The 17,814-nt window shown below is 38.8% G+C and overlaps 1 protein-coding gene across 16 annotated transcripts in view; it reads right to left on the bottom strand.

Moving 5' to 3' along the window:
• TENM2 (teneurin transmembrane protein 2) overlaps window positions 1–17,814 on the bottom strand; it is a 716,298-nt gene that overhangs the window by 172,363 nt on the left and 526,121 nt on the right. For all 16 annotated transcript variants that reach the window (XM_052816231.1, XM_052816228.1, XM_052816232.1 and 13 more), the window contains one exon: window positions 12,450–12,684. In XM_052816231.1, the coding sequence (XP_052672191.1) occupies window positions 12,450–12,684 (235 nt within the window). The remainder of the gene's footprint in view (window positions 1–12,449; window positions 12,685–17,814) is intronic.

The following is a 17,814-nucleotide window of genomic DNA, read 5'->3' as shown; positions in this document are numbered from 1 at the left end:
GATCCTGCCAGAATTAGAATTAACCATTATTTTTTTTAACGGTACACAGGTTTGGTTTGAACAACTAAGACAATCACCAAAAGCACACAATTCAGCAGAAAAAACAGAGGACTTAAGTGCCCATACATAAGTTAAGAAGAAAGTAAGGGACAAAATATACTACCTAACGAAATCTCAGAAAATGCTGCCAACACATTCCAGAGAGAGGAAATGGAGAAAGCAAACTAGAAGACTGGCTTCTCTAGATTAACTTCTCACAGTCAGGAAGAACTGACTACAAACATGTTCTCAGTAAATGATAAAAGAAGCAGCACAGATTAAAGGCAGTAGTCTTCAAGTAGGCCACTTGTTTGGATACAAAAGAGCTGTGAAGATTCCTTGCATACCCTATCCCTTCACAGCGCTGAAAAACAAGTGCTTCTTGGAATCAATTAGAATGAAGATACTCAGTAATCTCCAAAATCAAAACCACAGCCTAAAATAACCCAAGTCTTACTTCAAATGTAAAAATGTTTAACATTTTTATTCAGATCAGAATCTAGTACGTCACTCTCAAACCACCTGTTAGAACTTCAAAATCAATTTCAGTCACTGCTTACTACAACAATGATTTGGAAGTTTGAAACTGAAATGTGTTTCCTAAGTGCATTTTCCAACCCATCATCATGCGTGTGCATACTTCCAAGCATAGAGTTTACTGTATACTTATTATACAGAATAATCAAAGTGATTTTAAAGAATATTAAAATATTTGTTTTGAAATGAAACCCAGTGCATTATAAATTGCATAGAATTTGCATACAGGTAGAAGACAGTAAAAGGAAGGCTGGCTAGGTTTCCCAGTTTTATGGCTAAACATTGACATTGAAGACAGTCTCTGAAAATATGGTCTTTTTTTTAATGACATCATTAATAAACTCTATTAATGAACATGAAAGATCACTTAGTTTGACACTGTCTTTGGTTTGGTTTTTTGTTGTTGTTTGTTTGTTTAAACACCAAATGACCTTGTACATCCCTTATAACAGTGATAAAAATTTAGCTTGTTTCAGAAAATATTTCAGTCACCTAAGTTAGTGGTAGTATTGGTAGTATTCACTGTCATAAGTGTTTTTTTGTGCTTTGGAGACACCGCAGAAGAAACTTCAGACACACAAGTACACAATCAGAAGTGGCTTTCAAAGCCTAACTATCTCAAGTAGATTAATTCTGTGGGGGTTTTTTTGGTGGTTTTTTTGTTTTGGGTTTTTTTTTTTTAATGCAGTATTTGTAAAACAAAGAAAGAAGCAGAATAAAAAGGGAATATTCTAACCAGTTACTTAACAGAAACATTTTGTCATTTTTTTCAAATAAAGTTGCCCTTCTTTTTTTCCTTATCAGCGAGGTTCATTAGCTGTTAGAATTGCTTCTTTTCTGCACATTGTACAAGATCTACAAGAAAACACAGTAAAGGCAAATGCTAAAAGGGTTTCCCCCTCAAAATTACCTAGCCTTTTAAAGAAAAAAACACACCTTCCAGTTACAAGAAAGTAAGAAATAATGGAAGTCTGATTTCATGAACACTTCATTTTAAATGTTTCTTTACTTTGCAACAATTCAATTAGAATAACTGTTGGGAAAAGGATGTTATCAGGCTGGTTGTGTTACACTAGATCTATTGACACTTCTATTCCTTTTGTCTGGTTAAGACCTGATTACTACTTGTTAGCAGAAGCAGTTTTAGTCCCTTCTTCTTGCTCGCCAGTGTTGGAAACACAATACAACTTCCAGGATAGGAACTAGGGATTGAAGTGACATGGAGCATGAGGAAAGAAGGAAGGACAGAAGGAAGAGAGACCTAGTGAGACAAAGGCAGGTAGGAAGGCTCATCTCTCATTCAGGCTGAGACTGCATCTGCCTCAGCCCAGGACCTCCTTCTCCTCCTAAATCCTCATGGCACGAGTGGCCCTTTCAGGTTTGGACCTAAGGGTCTACAACAAAGAGTTCTTACAGTTCTTTTCTTTTTCCTGCCTAAAAGCAGATCTCACAGAATCAAACTGGAAATTGCAGTCCTTGGCATTGCCCTTATCTGAAATGTCATGGATTTTAAACCCAGGAATTTTATGTCCTCTTTAGCTGAGAAGGCAGCTACAGTACCAACAGAAATTTTAATATAAAGCATTGTTAAAGTAAACACAGATATATAATGAAACTCTGCTCCCATTAAAATTGAATTAATGAATATCTAGATATGTTTTAATAGAACATGTCAATCATATACTGTTTCATGTAAGAAGAAAAAGTAGAAGAAAAAAATAGTTCCACTGTGATCCACTTTGAGATACATAAAGTATATAAAGAAAACCAAAATACTTTTCCATGCAAACATGATCTTTATTATATCATTAAAACTGCTCAGAACTTGATCGAAGCAAAAAAGGCCGATTGAAATAGATATGTGGAATGCTGTCATTCTCAAAGCAAAAAAGAAAAAATATCACTGGATAAACTGAATTCTGTCACACCTGCAGGTCCTACCCACGTATTTTGAAAGCTGAAAGCTTATTGTCACCATATGAGGATTTCTGACAAAGTGGCAACAATAAGAAGAAAGCACACCATCTTAGAGTACAGAAATTCTGCCTTCAAAAATTTTAAAAGACATTTAACTAAAGATATGTTAAATATCCACCAAGCCATTTTGGAAAATGGGCACTGCATTCAGAAGCTGGAGACATGATTAGCAGAGATACCTTAAGTTATAGTAAAGCACACCAGAAAGACTGAGAACATAATGGACAAAATACTAGGACCCCCAGAGTTTTAAGTCTGGATTCAGCTACTAATGGAAATAAATTGACTTGTCTCAACTCTATCCCTAAACCCAATGATCTATAGCTATATTTTTATGTGGGATTTGACATGCTCTGGTACAACCAATTGTCTGTGGGCCCAAGCTGCACAGAGAGAACATGAGCATTTATCAACATTAATTACAGTCTCACAGCGGTAAGACTGGGAGGTATGTACAATGAGGCCTTATGAAAAGAAATAATCTTATTTGTACCCGTTCACTTACATTCAAATACATTCCATATTAGAATTAAAAAACCTGTATATTCTCTGTCTTACCTGTTCACCTATCAAACATATTAAGAAAAACACATTTTCTACCTCACAATTAGCATTAGTAATTTGATTTAGATTGGGACTAAATTTCTAGTTTGAAAACATGGGAGTAAATTTGCTAAGTCTCAGCCCAGTCTCCCTAATTTCTGTGTATCATGAAGACATTCCTATACTGGAAAACTACAAAATACAATTGTCAGTATACAACAATTCAGTAATTTAGGCAACCGTGAAAGCTATCAAAGGAGCTCGCATGCTGCTCACAGAAAAAAAGTTAACCCTGTAGCTTGGTCAGTGCTCTCCTCTACCACTGTGCAGCTTTCTGGGCTGTAAAATGCCCCCCTCTTTGTTTTAAGCAGCGTGTGCTGCTGATGCGTTGGATCACAGATGGGGACCTCATCACTGACGCCAGGAGAAAGGTGACATTTATGAAAGTTGAGCTTGCAAGGGGACATTTGTCTACAGTTCTGTGGACTAATGGTAAATGGAAAAAGCTATATTTTGCTTTCTTCATTAATTCAGAGCTCTCTATAGCATTTATTTTCCCACAGGTCAAAAGGACCTCTGGTGTTCGGGGAATGGTGGTCTGACAGAGACTGTATTAACTTTCATATTCTTTGAGAGAATGATCTTTTATTTTTTCCCCTCCTTTCTGGCCAGATTGTCATAGCAGCACACTGCAAGAACCAGTTGAGGAAAAAAAAAAAGGGGGGGGGGGGATTTGCAATGAAAAACTGTAATAGAAAGGAAGAACGAGATACTTCCTAACATAAATTGCTTCTTTCCCTCATACTATCCTAAGCTTATTCTGTATGAAAAAAGAAATAGAGAGCTGTAATGCTTAAATTGTCTTTTTTGCATGGGTTTTAAATAGTAATTAATAAATAGAAAAGATATATACCAAGAAAACAGTAACAGCTCAATTTTGTGGTTCTAGGGGCTTCAAAAATACCTTCAAGCTATGGTAAAAATCATACCTGTCCATAATTTTGTTGGACATTTATTCTTAGCAGAAAAAAACAATGAAATATAGAATGTAACTTGCTGTCATTCATCGGAGAAAAAAACCCTAATCTGTAGTCTTCTAAGTCCTCCAAAAAAGTAGCCATGAGTCATTTTATGTAAGTGGAAGCCTCAAAGTGGCTGCCAAATTCATACAGTGAAGTTTTATGGCAGTTTTCTAACTTCCATACAAAAAGAAACCAAGATTGAAGAAAACTACAAGCTGTTCTTATGCCTTTTATGCTACAATGAACTCTGAGTGTTAGACTGGTGCAAGCTTTGGTCACCTGTGAAAAGGTCTCTCAGTCTTTCCCCCGATGAGATTTTATTGCATGTTCTTGCTCTCTGGTTCTTGCAGAGAAACGCAGGATTATCAACCAGGTTTACACAGCTGAGGGCTCTCTGATGTGGTAAAACTGCACAGAAGTTTCTACTCTTTTTACTGTCTAGAACACAGGGACTTAGGTATTCTCCAAATGCACTAAAGTTAGCAATAAAGGTTTAAAATGTCATCTATATGTGTTTAAATTGTATAGTTACAAGAAATTGTCTCAATCACGTCAAATCTACAGACTAAACTCAGTAAGACAGATTTTTTTCAGTGAAAAGCTATTTAAAATACACACTTACATATACGAACCTGCCATTTTACACAGGTGTGCCTATGGGCACCCTCAAACCCAAACGCCTGCTGCAAAGAGAGGACAGCCCTCACGACAACACACTATTTCAGTGGTTTTCAGCCTGCTGCACATAGTCAATTTGTAACTAAGTGTGCACAGTGCAGGAACTAAGGACACTCTATCAGGCATGGAAACTAATTCAGAATGAACACATCAATAGCAACGCGACACTTCTATCCACTGTAATGTAACTCTGAGCCTTGCAGCAGCCACTCAGCTTCCAGCACAGCTCTAATACCAGCTTTCCAGCTCTTGAAAGGTTCATGATTCCTTAAAGGCTGGGTTCTTCATATCCCCGGGCAAAGTCTTCTAAAAAATGCAAAGTGTAAAGCAGAGTGTCGAGATGTTGCCTTAAGTACCAGACTAGCTCGTCACTGCCATCTCCACATTCTTAACAAAGACGCAGTTGGACACACAAAAGCAGAGTAACTGAAACCTGTCTGACAGGAAGGTAGGATGTTGTACAAAAAGGCAGGTGCCAGCCTTTGGGCACCCCGATCTGTCATATTATTAAACAAAAACAAATAGGCAATGTTCAGAAAGCCGCAATTCAAAGCAGAGTAAGTAAAAAAAGGCAAAACTTCTGTATTGTACCACAGCTGCTGCCTTAGCTCTGTACTGGATACCTTCTTACAGGACCACCTGCTTTTTATCTGGAAGATGTTGATTGAGATAACTGTTGGATAAACTTTTACAACCTTCTCTCTCTCTAATCCGGAGTGCTCTCCTGGGGCTCTCGCTGCTGTGTTCCAGGCCTAGCTCTGACATGTCCCAGTGGCACAGCCTTGGCTCAGGCTGCTCAGAGAGCTGTGACAAAGAGCTGCAAGAAAGTCTGTAGAAAGATAAGGTGAAAAATATGGAGAGAGGAAGGATTGCTGAGATGGGGATCATTGGTAGCTCAAGAATTTGAGAGGGAGAACACCGACATGGAAAGGCATAAAATCTGAAAGGGGAAAACCCAGGAAGGCTAGCAAGGATACATTGGGTCGAATGGGTGGTGTTGGTGGAGCTGGTGGCACAAGGCAGCTTGGCAACCCTGGGGAGCTACAGGGGCCAGCCCTTACCTTCCTGACTGGTGCCTGCACAGCCAAAAGAGATTCTAGGTGCCCTGCAACAGGTGGTGAGCACACTCACTCACGCTGTCAGCTGAAATCCTGGTTAGCTTTTGTGTGAGTTTGCCAGTAAATAACTGCTTTGCCCTTTAAATTTATGCCTATCTTTCTCACACTATTGTTTATTCTCCAGGAAGGCAGCAATGAAACTGCTAGTTAACGCCTAGTAAAGAGTAACAGGAATAGCTACAGACATAATCACAAAAAATCAGTTACTTTGCATATGTACTTACATTAAATGGGAGCAGGATGAATAATGCAGATATAGGAAGATTTAAGCACCTCTGAATCAGCTCAAACTATAGGACCTTTCCCTTCTTCCATGGAAAAACTTGTGTCTTTTCTGCTGTAAAGTTCTGAGTAGTATGTTGCATAGTGCAGTCAAAGCAATGACATCCAATAATGCCTACATTTGTTTTTCTGTTAATGATGATAATGACAACACTGTTTTGCATTTCAATAGGTCCGTTCATTTTTAGCTTTCTACATCGATTAATGAACATAATTTCAAAACACTTCTATTTTAAAAAGCATACATGTAAGCTCTTCACTATCTCTTAATTCAACTACTCACTTAACAAGAAAAAAAGTACTAACAGCAGTGCTATTTCAAGTCTATAAATAGTAGACTACAAATAACAGAATAGAATAATAGCATAGAACAATAAACTCAAATCTCTCAAATAATTTTATCAGTCTACATGTAAACTTAAAAAATAGAAACCTAAATCACATCATTTGAGATTGTTTTTAAAATAAAACATTAACACCCTAAACATACTTACCTCTTCCCATACAGTCACTCATGCTGCCTTTGCACTCTGCACAACCCAAAACTTAAAAATGCAAACCAACAAGATCGTAAAAACATGCAATTATATGCAATCTGTAAAAACTTCTTTGAGCTTATGTGTATGTGAGTGGGAATATGTCTAGATTGGTTTTCTGAACCATCATTCATTATGTAACCTGCTTTTGTAGTGTTTTCCTTCACCCTTTTTTCTCTCCTATCAGAGTCTACATTTGTTATGAAAACAATACTACAGTAGCCTGCTAAAAATGACCTTTCTACAATGTTTTTGGAATTCATCCAAGTACATGGCCCAAATGTGTGCGAAGTCCTTGGGGATGCTTTTGACTGTGCTTTACTTGACTCTTTAAAATGCTTTTGATTTTTAAATAGGTCCAGCCTCTATCTATGCAGATCCCATTTATTTGGAAAGTCCACAACCTTCCTGCAACCTTTACATGAAGGAACAAGAGAACAGAGGAGTCAGTTCTTGCCCCAGCCCTCAAACTCAGAGGACTAAACTGCTCTAGCATATATGCCTGTAGCCATATAGTTTAAGTGGTAAGAGAAGGCCACGTAAGACAAAGCAAAATTAGAGTGAAGAGTTATTTTACTGTTCCAAGTAGTTGTGTTACGCCGAATATATCCTAGAAATTTGCATTAACAAAAGGAAAAGAAATTTCATTTCACTATTCTGTTCCAGAACATTTTGCATTATGTATAAAGATATCAAAATATTGAGACATCATTGAAAATAGGCAGACAATTGTGGAGAGCGGCTGTAACTTGGAACTTCTACACATTCAGAAACTTCAAGTTTACATACTCAGTTCAGAAGTTCTGCAGCTGATCTTGACACCCTAGCGTGGTACAGTATCTGAATGCAGTATTAACAACATGTCAGATATTTAATTTCTTTCTTCAAAACAAAACAAACACTTAGCACTAAATCTCGCTCTTCATGTACTCTTTTCTTGGCTTTTTTGCCAGGACTGCCATAGCCTATGCATAGCCACCACGTACCGGATTCCTTCCTTCACTGCCTGGAAGGCTGTAGCTACAAAAATGCTGAGCGCAGATGTTTGCCTGCTATGATGCCCCATGATTTTGAGTTCATGCACTGCATTGGTGCAGACTAGGATATAACTCATGTTGCTACTCCATCCATTAATCTCCCCTTTCTGTCCTAGCTCTCTCTCCTCAGGCTCACTCAGAATGACTGTGTTGGAATTGGACTGGCAAAGTAAGAAATATAGCTTGAACCCCAGGAGCAGGCAAATATTTTGAAGAGCAGCATGGGGGTTGTTTTAAGGCTAATTTTCAGATTGCTTAGTCTTTAAATTGAACTTTGCTTAAATGACCCCAGATTTGGACCACTGCTTTTATACTAGAGCTCACAAGATCTGAAGTAACTGATTTTGTAATCAGCAGAAGAGTGACCATGATCCTTTCTCCTGAAATATAGGAGAAATATTAGTACATTACAGTCTTCCTTGAAGCCTGGCAACAGTTCCTTGTGAGCAAGCTCAAAGAAATTATAGACATCCATACAAAATTATCTTTACAAGTAAAAGATTTGGACTGAAAATAATTCAGAGTAGGAGACCAAGTAGGGGACTAAAGGATGAAACTGATTTCTATTTCATTTTGTCTTTTTTTCTCTTGGGTTAAGTATTATTAATTATAATGGTACCAACTAAATTAACATCAATATAAAGTACCGGAACAGGCATTAGTACATTAGGCAATCTTAGTCAAACACCCATGCATGAAAGCTCTTCTGTTATCCCCACTTATGAGTCATTCCATTTTTGACCGGTGCCTGCAGATGGCCCTGTGTGAGGTTCCCGTACCAGGGAGGACTCTTACAGTGCAAAGAGTGATGCAAACCTTCCTTGCAAAGCCATACTTTTCTCCCTGTGCCCTCAGAGCATTTCAAGCTTTAAAGCAGAGCACTGCCTCTCTAGCTGTCTGGAAGTAATGAGACCTACACCGGGATGTTCAAAGGTAGTATTTTCATCATTCATCCTCTTCGAAAGCAATGATTAAAGAAGCAATAAAGGAACACCTCTTAACTGGAAAACGTAGAAACCAGCACTTTGGAAAGGAGGAGGAAGAGATGGTTTGAAACAGACTGCAAGAGGACAATAAAAGTTAAAGAGCATTAAACAGCAGCTCGGAGCCTAAAGGTAAAGCATCTAAGTACTGCAGAAATGAACCATAAAAATAGCACCATAAAAATGTTACGGCGATGCATTACTGCATCCTTAGTTAAAGGTATTTCAACCCTTCCATTACGGACCCTTATTTCAAAGAAAACAGAACAATTATGAAGCCAGCCTGGGGGCCTGTTGCAGTCATAAAGAAGCAGCAGACTAGGGAAGATATAGTCCGTATTTGTTTGCCTTGAACCAGAAAGAAGCACACTAAAATCAAGCACACATCATTGGAAGTGTACAAGGTCAGGTTGGTCGGAGCTTTGAGCAACCTTATCGAGTGAAAGATGTCCCTGCCCATGGCAGAGGTGTTAGACTGGATGATCTTTACAGTTCCCTTCCAACCCAAACCATTCTATGATTCTAAAAAAGCATAATTAGCAACTCTGTATAAGCATTTTGCAATCTTGTAACTCCACTAAAAGCAACAAGCTACTGCAACACAGCTAAGCATAATTATGTAAAAAATACACAACCACAAAGGGTACATGGAGACTTGGGGTATAATTGCCTGAAGAGGGTACATGAAAACATGTGCAAGCAGTAAAAGCTTACTTTACATCACAAAGAAAATAAACCAAATGCGATTACTCCCCACCCTGCCCCCCCCCCCCATCAATACTGAAACAAGAGGTGGACAAGGCTATATTTGGAAAATGTGCTGTCTCCAAACAGTCTGAATTTAGCCCAAACTGCCTAAGATGGCAAGCGAAAGAAGGGAAGGGAAAAACATTCTTATCAGAAAAAAAAAAAAAAAAACCAACATGCAGATACACGTTGTATTATTCAATGATTTCAGCGCTCGGTACTGTTAGATAAAGAGACATCTGGAATCTAAGTTGTGATCTGAATTTGTAGTGCTGACATAAAGCATTCCCTTCAGACAGTTCAGGTACAGCTTTTTGTTTCATAATCAGTAATGTGACCACTTACACATTATTTTCAGTTGAGAGCAGAATCTACTGAAGGTAACTGAAAGGTGAAAACTAAAAGTTGTGAAACTTTTTCCTGATAAAGCAGGTGCTGTCAAGTGCTGGCTTTGCCTCCTGAGCACTCCACTAGTGAGATTAATAAACTGACAAGAAGAAAAAAAAAATTATGCAGTAGTGCACTGTGAAGAGGCAGTGTAAGAGGGATCAGCGTTTCACAAGCTAAAGCTGTAAAGTAAAGGCTGAACTAAAAAGTTACCAAGTGTCCTTTTTTTTCCTGTGGCTACTGCTATGAATGTACATGAAATACCAGTTTTAAAGTGAACGAATTACAGGCTAATTCTGAAAGTCCCCAGTGAATCTGCAGGCATCAATTTCAGCAAAACTCACTGCAAACCAGAAAAAAAAAAAAAAACCAAAACCCCCCATCATCTTCTGAGTTAATATTCTTGTGATGAAACTTGTCACCAAGTCCTGTCAGGTGTGTAATTTCAGAAAAGAAGAAAAATCGATCCTGAAGCAATTCTGGAATAGTCTTAGAACACAGCAATCCTGTCAGGATGTTTTCTAATATCTTAATGCTTGCCTATGACAAACCTATCTATGGAAAAACTCCAATTAACTGCCGGGTATCTTGCAGCCTCCAAAAATAACAGTATTCACAAAGTAACCTTTTGTTATCAACATGAATACATATATATTCCCAGTGGTTTTATGATGAAAAAAAAGAAGAAAATGAGAAGAACTGAAGTCAGTAATGGAATTGATAGTCTCCACTGACAGGGAATAGGCACAAAATCAGACAGTAAAAGAAAAACAGCCAGACAAATGCCCACTTCTGTTTCTCAGGGATGCCAGTATTATGACAAAGAACCCTTTTGTGAATATCCCAAGGAATTCCCTCCATATAAAGTGTTTGGTAAATTGGGACAATCTTAAGCCATCAGAAATTACATATTTCAGGTACTATTGTACCCAAGAACAATTTCATATGAAAACAGATAGACAAGCAACAGTAAGGGATCACTCTACACTAGAATTAAAAGTATGTTATGATCCTGGGCAATGAACCACACAGCAACAATTGTCCGGGCTGAATAGGACCAATATTTTTATCTTGTAGTTCTTAGCAATAAATACCAAATTCAGGATGGCAAAATTAACTTCTAAATAGTAGCAGATGCTCTCACAGAAGCAGCAGTTAAGAGCTGAGCTTCACTCCATATTTTATTTTATTTTTTTTTTTTTTTGGCCAAAGTCAGCTCCAAACCTTCAGTAAGTAAGAATCCCTTTCCTTTCTTTTTTTGGACATCTCAGGCTTTAGGATAAATTGCATTTGCTTTTCAGCACCCCCGCCCCCCTTCTTCATGGCACCCATGTTACCATTTTAGTAAAGTAGGGCAATGCGAATGAAGCTCCTTGTGAGTGTTCCAACATGGCACAGGAGCACAGACTGGGCACAGACTCCCTGCTCTTTTCAGTCTCATTTGCTCCCCATGGTGCTACAACCACTGATTAACCACTGAATAACAATGGCCTGGGTGCTGTAAGCCTCAACCCAGCTATACCAACATCTCCCAGAGCTCCAAACCAGAAGGCAATATTTAATGAAAATCTGGGAGGGACTGGGCTGGGACTGCACAGCAGTGTAACTATACCATACCTAGCTACTCTGGGTGTAATTCAGCAGAGCAGCATTACATTCCCGGAAGATTGCAAACCAAACATCTCAGAAGCTGTGGCAACCAAGCAGCTGAAGCCACGGTACGAGCCAGTGTTATAAGCAGTCCAGCTCCTCTACCTGTACGCTGTGTTTAGAGCTCTCTGGGCAAGCAAGAACACCCGACTATTCCAATGGCTTTTTTCAGCACCACAATGGCTGATTTTAAATTCTGGGAGATCAGCTCTGCCAGCTCCGCTATTTAAAGCGCAAGTTAAATATGTTTGACATCCATACCCCAAATGACAACAAACCGGAATATTTAGAACGGCAGCATGTCAGGCATTTATTTATTTATTTATCTGGCAGGCCTAAGTGCTGCACCTTTTCATTTATATGCAACTGTTTGCCCCACGGGCATCAAGCTGTTAACACGTACAGAAGAGATTAAAATGAGCTTGCATACTGGATGAAATATAAATTAAAATTATAGTACTGTCAGTCTTGAATCTGGGATTGTATCTCAAGGTCTTCCAAAATGCATAATTTCAAATGAGCCTCTGTTTGTTACTGCAGGGAAGGCAAAATGTATAATTTTTCAGCAACACAGTCAATATGAGTTATAAAGTAAGCTGTCCCTGAGCCTGTGAGTAAAATATGCTGTGCTAACACCATGAGTTTTGTACGCAGGGATGGTCCAAATGAATAAAAGGCTTTAAAATGGGACATGTGAACAGAGAGATGGTCACCTATCTACCTTCCGACGCAAAGCAAATCAGAGGCTGGTGGGTATTCTAACGTCACTAACTCCCAGTGCTGTGTCAGCCAAAACCATCGTTGACACAAAGTGAACTAAACCCCATCTCCTAAGGAGCCAAACCGTTTTCTCCGCACACTTCAGAGAACTGTGCATTGGCATCCCCCGGGGGTGTCCGTCCACGCGACCCACCTGGTCTCGAGCGGGACGTTGCTGTTGAGCACCCAGCTGTCCTGGAGCTGCACGGACTCGGGGGTGGTGGCCAGGTCGTTGGGCGCCGGAGCAGGCGCGTGGATCTGGTTCCGGCGATTTGTGAGCGAGTTCCTGTTGAGGGAGTTGGCAGAGGAATGATGATGGGACAGTGAATGGTTGTGAGGAGGAGGGAGAGGTGGCCTCAGCGTTGACTGGCTGTGATGATTTGAAGGGCCTAAAATAGAAAAGAAAAATAAATCACAAATGTGTGTTGATGATACTGTTCTCCTTGGCATTTTCAAGGGACCGCTGCCTGGAAAAAAAGCCAAACCCCACAAACAGGAAGCTAAACCTGCATGCCTTTTGGACCTGTAGGCATTAAAACATGGTTAAATCAGATCAGTGATTATTAGAGATCAGAGATATAAACCAGTGTTTTGAGGTTGCACAGTTGGGACATTCACGAAGACTATACTTTTAGATTTAAAAATACTTCTTTATGGATTCTCCCTGGAGAAAGGATCCTCTGTGGAGGAGCCAGGGCAGCAGTCTAGCTTGACCATTCTGTATATCCACCCAGAAGAACTTTTTCCTCCCTGTTAGTATCAGGGACTTTAAGGAGATGAACCTTAAGGGATTAAAAACAGCTTTGGAGAATACCATCTTTAGGCTTCTATAAAACTTAATCAGAGATCTCAATCTTCTCTCATTCACTGTTATTTTACCAGCTTCAAATGAACAGTATTTGTGCCAGCGAAAGATTAAACTCCAAATATGAAAAGAGAGCAACAATGCAATGATGATATCTTTCATGTTCTTCCATGTGATCAGGATTTGGCCTGTATTCTTCTATTTAGTAATGCCACAAACACACACCAAGATCTGAAAATTATGCTACTCTTTCAGCTTCTTTCACTGAAAAATGACAGATGATGTTTTTTAGATAGAAAGAAGGATATAAACTTTTCTCATTCTTCGAATACTGACATGTTTGCATTGATAATGAAAATAAATTTTTCTAATCAATGAGGCCAGTGGATTAAAAAAAGCACATGAGAAGAAAACAGAATAAGCAGGTGTGAATAAGCATTCTAGCATAGTCACTTTTCTAAACATAAATGCAGAATGGTAAATAAGTTTAAGTGCAATTCCACATGTTGCAATGGTTTACTTCTAAGAAAAAGAGTGAAAGAGATTAAAGAAAACAAACACTGTGTGTTATGAACCGCATGCTTTAGTCATTATAGCAAGTTGTAGTTTTCTAGTGAACAATAATCAGAAAAAGTAATATTAGTGAAATGATAATTATAATGATGTATGGGTTTTTTTAGAAACTGAAGCACATTCTGTACTTAATGAATCAAGCAATAAAAGACAACATCACAAGGGGAAACCATTTGCAGCTAGACATCTATTTTTATATGAAACAATGAAGTATAGAAAAACTGCTGAACTGATTAATTAACTGTAAGTTAATTAAGGCCAATATTTAAAAAAAGACACCCCCCCCAAAAAAAAACCCCAAACAAACCCAACCACCAAACCCCAAACCATTCAAGGGGGATTAATCCCAATTGAGAATCAGGCCACACAGCCAGGAACTGAAATCGGTGCATCATTTCAGGCTTCTGAATGCTAAAGTTCTGGTGAAAGCACCTTCCATAACCAGGGAGATATTTTAGACTCTTATGTTAAGCCATCCAAGAAAGGAGAAGTAACCAGTCTCTTGTCTTTTGTGTAGGGAAAACCACATGATATTGCAGCTCAGACACTGGCAATCAGAGGGGCAAACCGGCACGGCACCCTGAGCCGCAGCGGTGACTGTGTCCTGCCTGGTCCTGAGCGCCCGCCTGGGCTCTTCCTACATGGGTAGATGTGGCACTTAGGGACATGGTTTAGTGGTGGACTTGGCAGTGTTAGGGTGATGGTTGGACTCGATGATGTTAAAGGTGTTTTGCAACCTAATTGATTCTATGATTCTATTCAACACCCCTGGGACCAGCTCCTCTCCTGGCACTGCTCTGCCGACTGCCCGCCCCAGGGAAAAGCTAGTGAGAACACCTACTCCTAACAGCAACACAACCAGGGAACAGAAAGAGAACAGAGGTTTTTTGGAGAGAGATCATTAATTTTCTTAAGCGTTACTGTGGGCCTGGGGAAGCACAGGCCAATAAAGAAGAGACAGACAGGTTTACTGGGACTTGCGCAAGTCAAGTAGAAGTTGTCCTGTGACAAGAAACTTTAAGAAGTGAATTATAATAAATTCTGCATCCTTCACATGTTGTTTTAAATTTGCACAGAAGTTTGTTTATCTTTTTAAAATGTCTCTTGCCTGAATGCTCACCCTATGGTAGTGTCAACTGCTTTAAATACAAAGTCACCTTTCATGAACACACCCTAAATTTTAGGGCCATCATACGTGCTGCTCTGCTCACTATCCTTGCCTCGGCTGTGTCTTACCTAAGCTTGAAAGAGACTGTTTAGCCCAGAAAATTTTATGTTTAACACCCCCATTTGGACCCCTAGAACATCAAATGTCTAATCTACACGAGGTCCTCTGCCATTCCCCAACAGCATGTGGAGTAAGACGCAGCAGGAAGAAAATGTGTTTGGACAATATCCACACGCATAGAAGCTTAAGTGGAATTACTCTCCTGGTCTGTGTTCTGGCTTTAAACAAAGCGTGCTTGGATTTCAGTAAGTGGATATTTATGAGTGATAAAATACAAATGTGTGCCCTTGTGTTAAAAATTACTTCTGAAGATTCATGTGCTTCATATTTTCTTAACTTATTTTGGATGCAGCTTTTCCTTTCGGAGGATAAGTATGGAAAAGTCATACCCACAGAAACAAAAAAGTTTTGCTCCGAGAGACACAGTAGTGCCAGCTAAATAAAGACTCTGAATCTTGGAACCACAAAATCATAGAGGCTGTTCTTAAAAGTGAGCCAACTGCACATCAATAAGAATGAACAGAATTTCTGTAAGATTAAGGAAGCAAGAACTGAATTCAAGTTACCACAAATTAATTTAATCTGCCTCAAGACTCAGTTCCCAAACAGTAAATAAAATGTAGCGCGCAAAATAAGCTCTGCGGAATTAACTCAACATATACTGCAGCTGCAAAACCTCACAAATCTGGCATAAGATGAATGTAGCATTTAATATAGAATAATAAAACAAATACCAATATCAACATTATATAGATATTATATAGTTTATATTAAAACATATAAAAGCTTATATATATATATATATAAAGTACTAACTAGGGAGCATGCACACACACTTGTGTATATATGAGAGAGATAAAAGCTTAATATGCTGCTTCTTCATAAACCTGTTTAAATGAATCAAAAGCAGAAGCTGAAGACTATTGAACTTGCCAGGGATATAAAATTGGATTCACATCTGAACATCTGAGCACTTCTTTATGAGCATCTTTGCCGAAATTAAAACTTCAACAGCAGTACCTGCAAATCTGCTGAGCTCTGAAGTTCGGAAAAGTAAATAAACTTGCCCCGTAATAAAAGATCAGCAGCCTAAAGGACAGGCACAACGTATCTTATGACATGATATGCTCTGCGGCCTCTTGCAAATTGCTTTATTAGTTGGAAGCTTAAACACAATAAGTGTCTTGATGGAGTACCTCTGGCTTTTTACATCAGGAAAGAGTTTTTTGGGTTTGGGTTTTTTTTTATATATAGCAGTTGCCAGTATATGTTTGGGGAAAGATACAGAGGAAATTACACCTTTTCTCAATTATTACATGAATTAGGGGTTTCACCAGAATACACTACACAAACTCAAACATTTAGGTTTTAAGGAGAAGCCTCTTAAAACCACAATGAAAATCAGATAACTGGAAATCTGAAATACCGGTACCCTCCATATCTTGGCTTTTTTTATTTTTTAATTTCTGATTTAAATTCACAAATAGACAAACATACCTAATTCTAATGAATTTTAGTACACCTTGATTGTGTTGAGCACTTCTGAAAAATCAGGGCCCGATGACCATATAATCAACATGAGATTCTTCAAGAGATCTTACTGTGGTCAAGAACATCAGCACTGCTCATTGCAAATTAGAAGTTGAGTGAGGATAAATCGTGTTCTAATTAAGTAATCTAAGAATACAAAGTCTGATCTACATATCTTTGAAGCAGTCATAAGCTATCCAATTGACTTATTTGGGTTTAATCAGAACTGAAATGCTAAAAAAGAAAAAAAAAAAAAAGAAAAAGTTTTGTTCTGTCCATTCTTTTATCCAGTGAAACAATTAAACAACTCAGGCTAGCACAGAGGTAAAATTCAGCTAAAACAAGATGCAAAATAGCACTTCTCTCCTTAAAAAAAAGCAAACCCAACCACCAAAAAACCAACCCTGAGCAAAATTCTGTCACTATGATCTTCCCTTCTTTTGCATACACAAGAGAGAGTAAAGGATCTGCAGCCCAAAGTCCAACCCGCTGGTTATTGCCGTGCTGTGCACAACGCAGGGTGAAAGCAGGGCTGCCATGGGAAGCGCTGTGTGACGGGTAGCTGCTGCAGGTCCTTCGGGAGCCTGCGCTGCTGCATCCTAACTGTCGTCTTCTGGCACGAGCCTGGCAACCTCAGGGATCAGGAAAAGCCACTGGATGTCACAGCGTTACAGGTACAACAGCGATGGCTGCGTGCTCCCGAGTACACACTTCCAAACATCACTTCTCAGCTATTTTTGCTGTTCAAATGTTGCCTAGAATACAAGGTGAAATTCAGATCTGCTTTAACATGGTCAAATTATTTTTCAAAGTTCTTCCGAGGCTTTGGTACACCCACTTAACACACGTGCTAAATCCAGGCAACACAATGATCTGAAGAGAACAGGTTAATCTCCCGCCTCAGAGATTAAATTCAAAGCAGAATCAGAAGCATCCCTAATCTAAGCAAAGCAATCACCTCCCTGCGTCCCAGTTCTTTGTCAATACTACCTCAAAAAAGTAATGTAGATGTTATCTTAGTTGTGCTGAATTATCCCCTGTGCCATGATTAAATGCTAGAGACACATACAAACACCTCCTCATCAATCCTCTCCACAAAAGAACTAAAAGAAAAAACCCAAACATATATTATTTTTCTGAAATGAAAATGATGCGGCTATTTCTTTATTCTTCTAAACAATACGAATACTGAACACAAAAAGATAACGAAGGTGATGCATTGAAAGAAAAAATGAATTAAGTAAACCTACAGAAAATCCTTGTTAGCCAGCATTAGAAACCCAGTCTTCAGTATTCCTAGTTCTTTATTCAGATAACTCCAGCACACTGTTTTCTCAAGGAAACCACATCATCTGCTATCACAATGAGTAACAGTTTTTTCAC

Source organism: Harpia harpyja, chromosome 20 (assembly GCF_026419915.1).
Source record: "Harpia harpyja isolate bHarHar1 chromosome 20, bHarHar1 primary haplotype, whole genome shotgun sequence".
NCBI classification, from domain to species: Eukaryota; Metazoa; Chordata; class Aves; order Accipitriformes; family Accipitridae; genus Harpia; species Harpia harpyja.
Note: the sequence above shows the minus strand (reverse complement) of the source record. Positions and strands in the feature narration are given on the sequence as shown.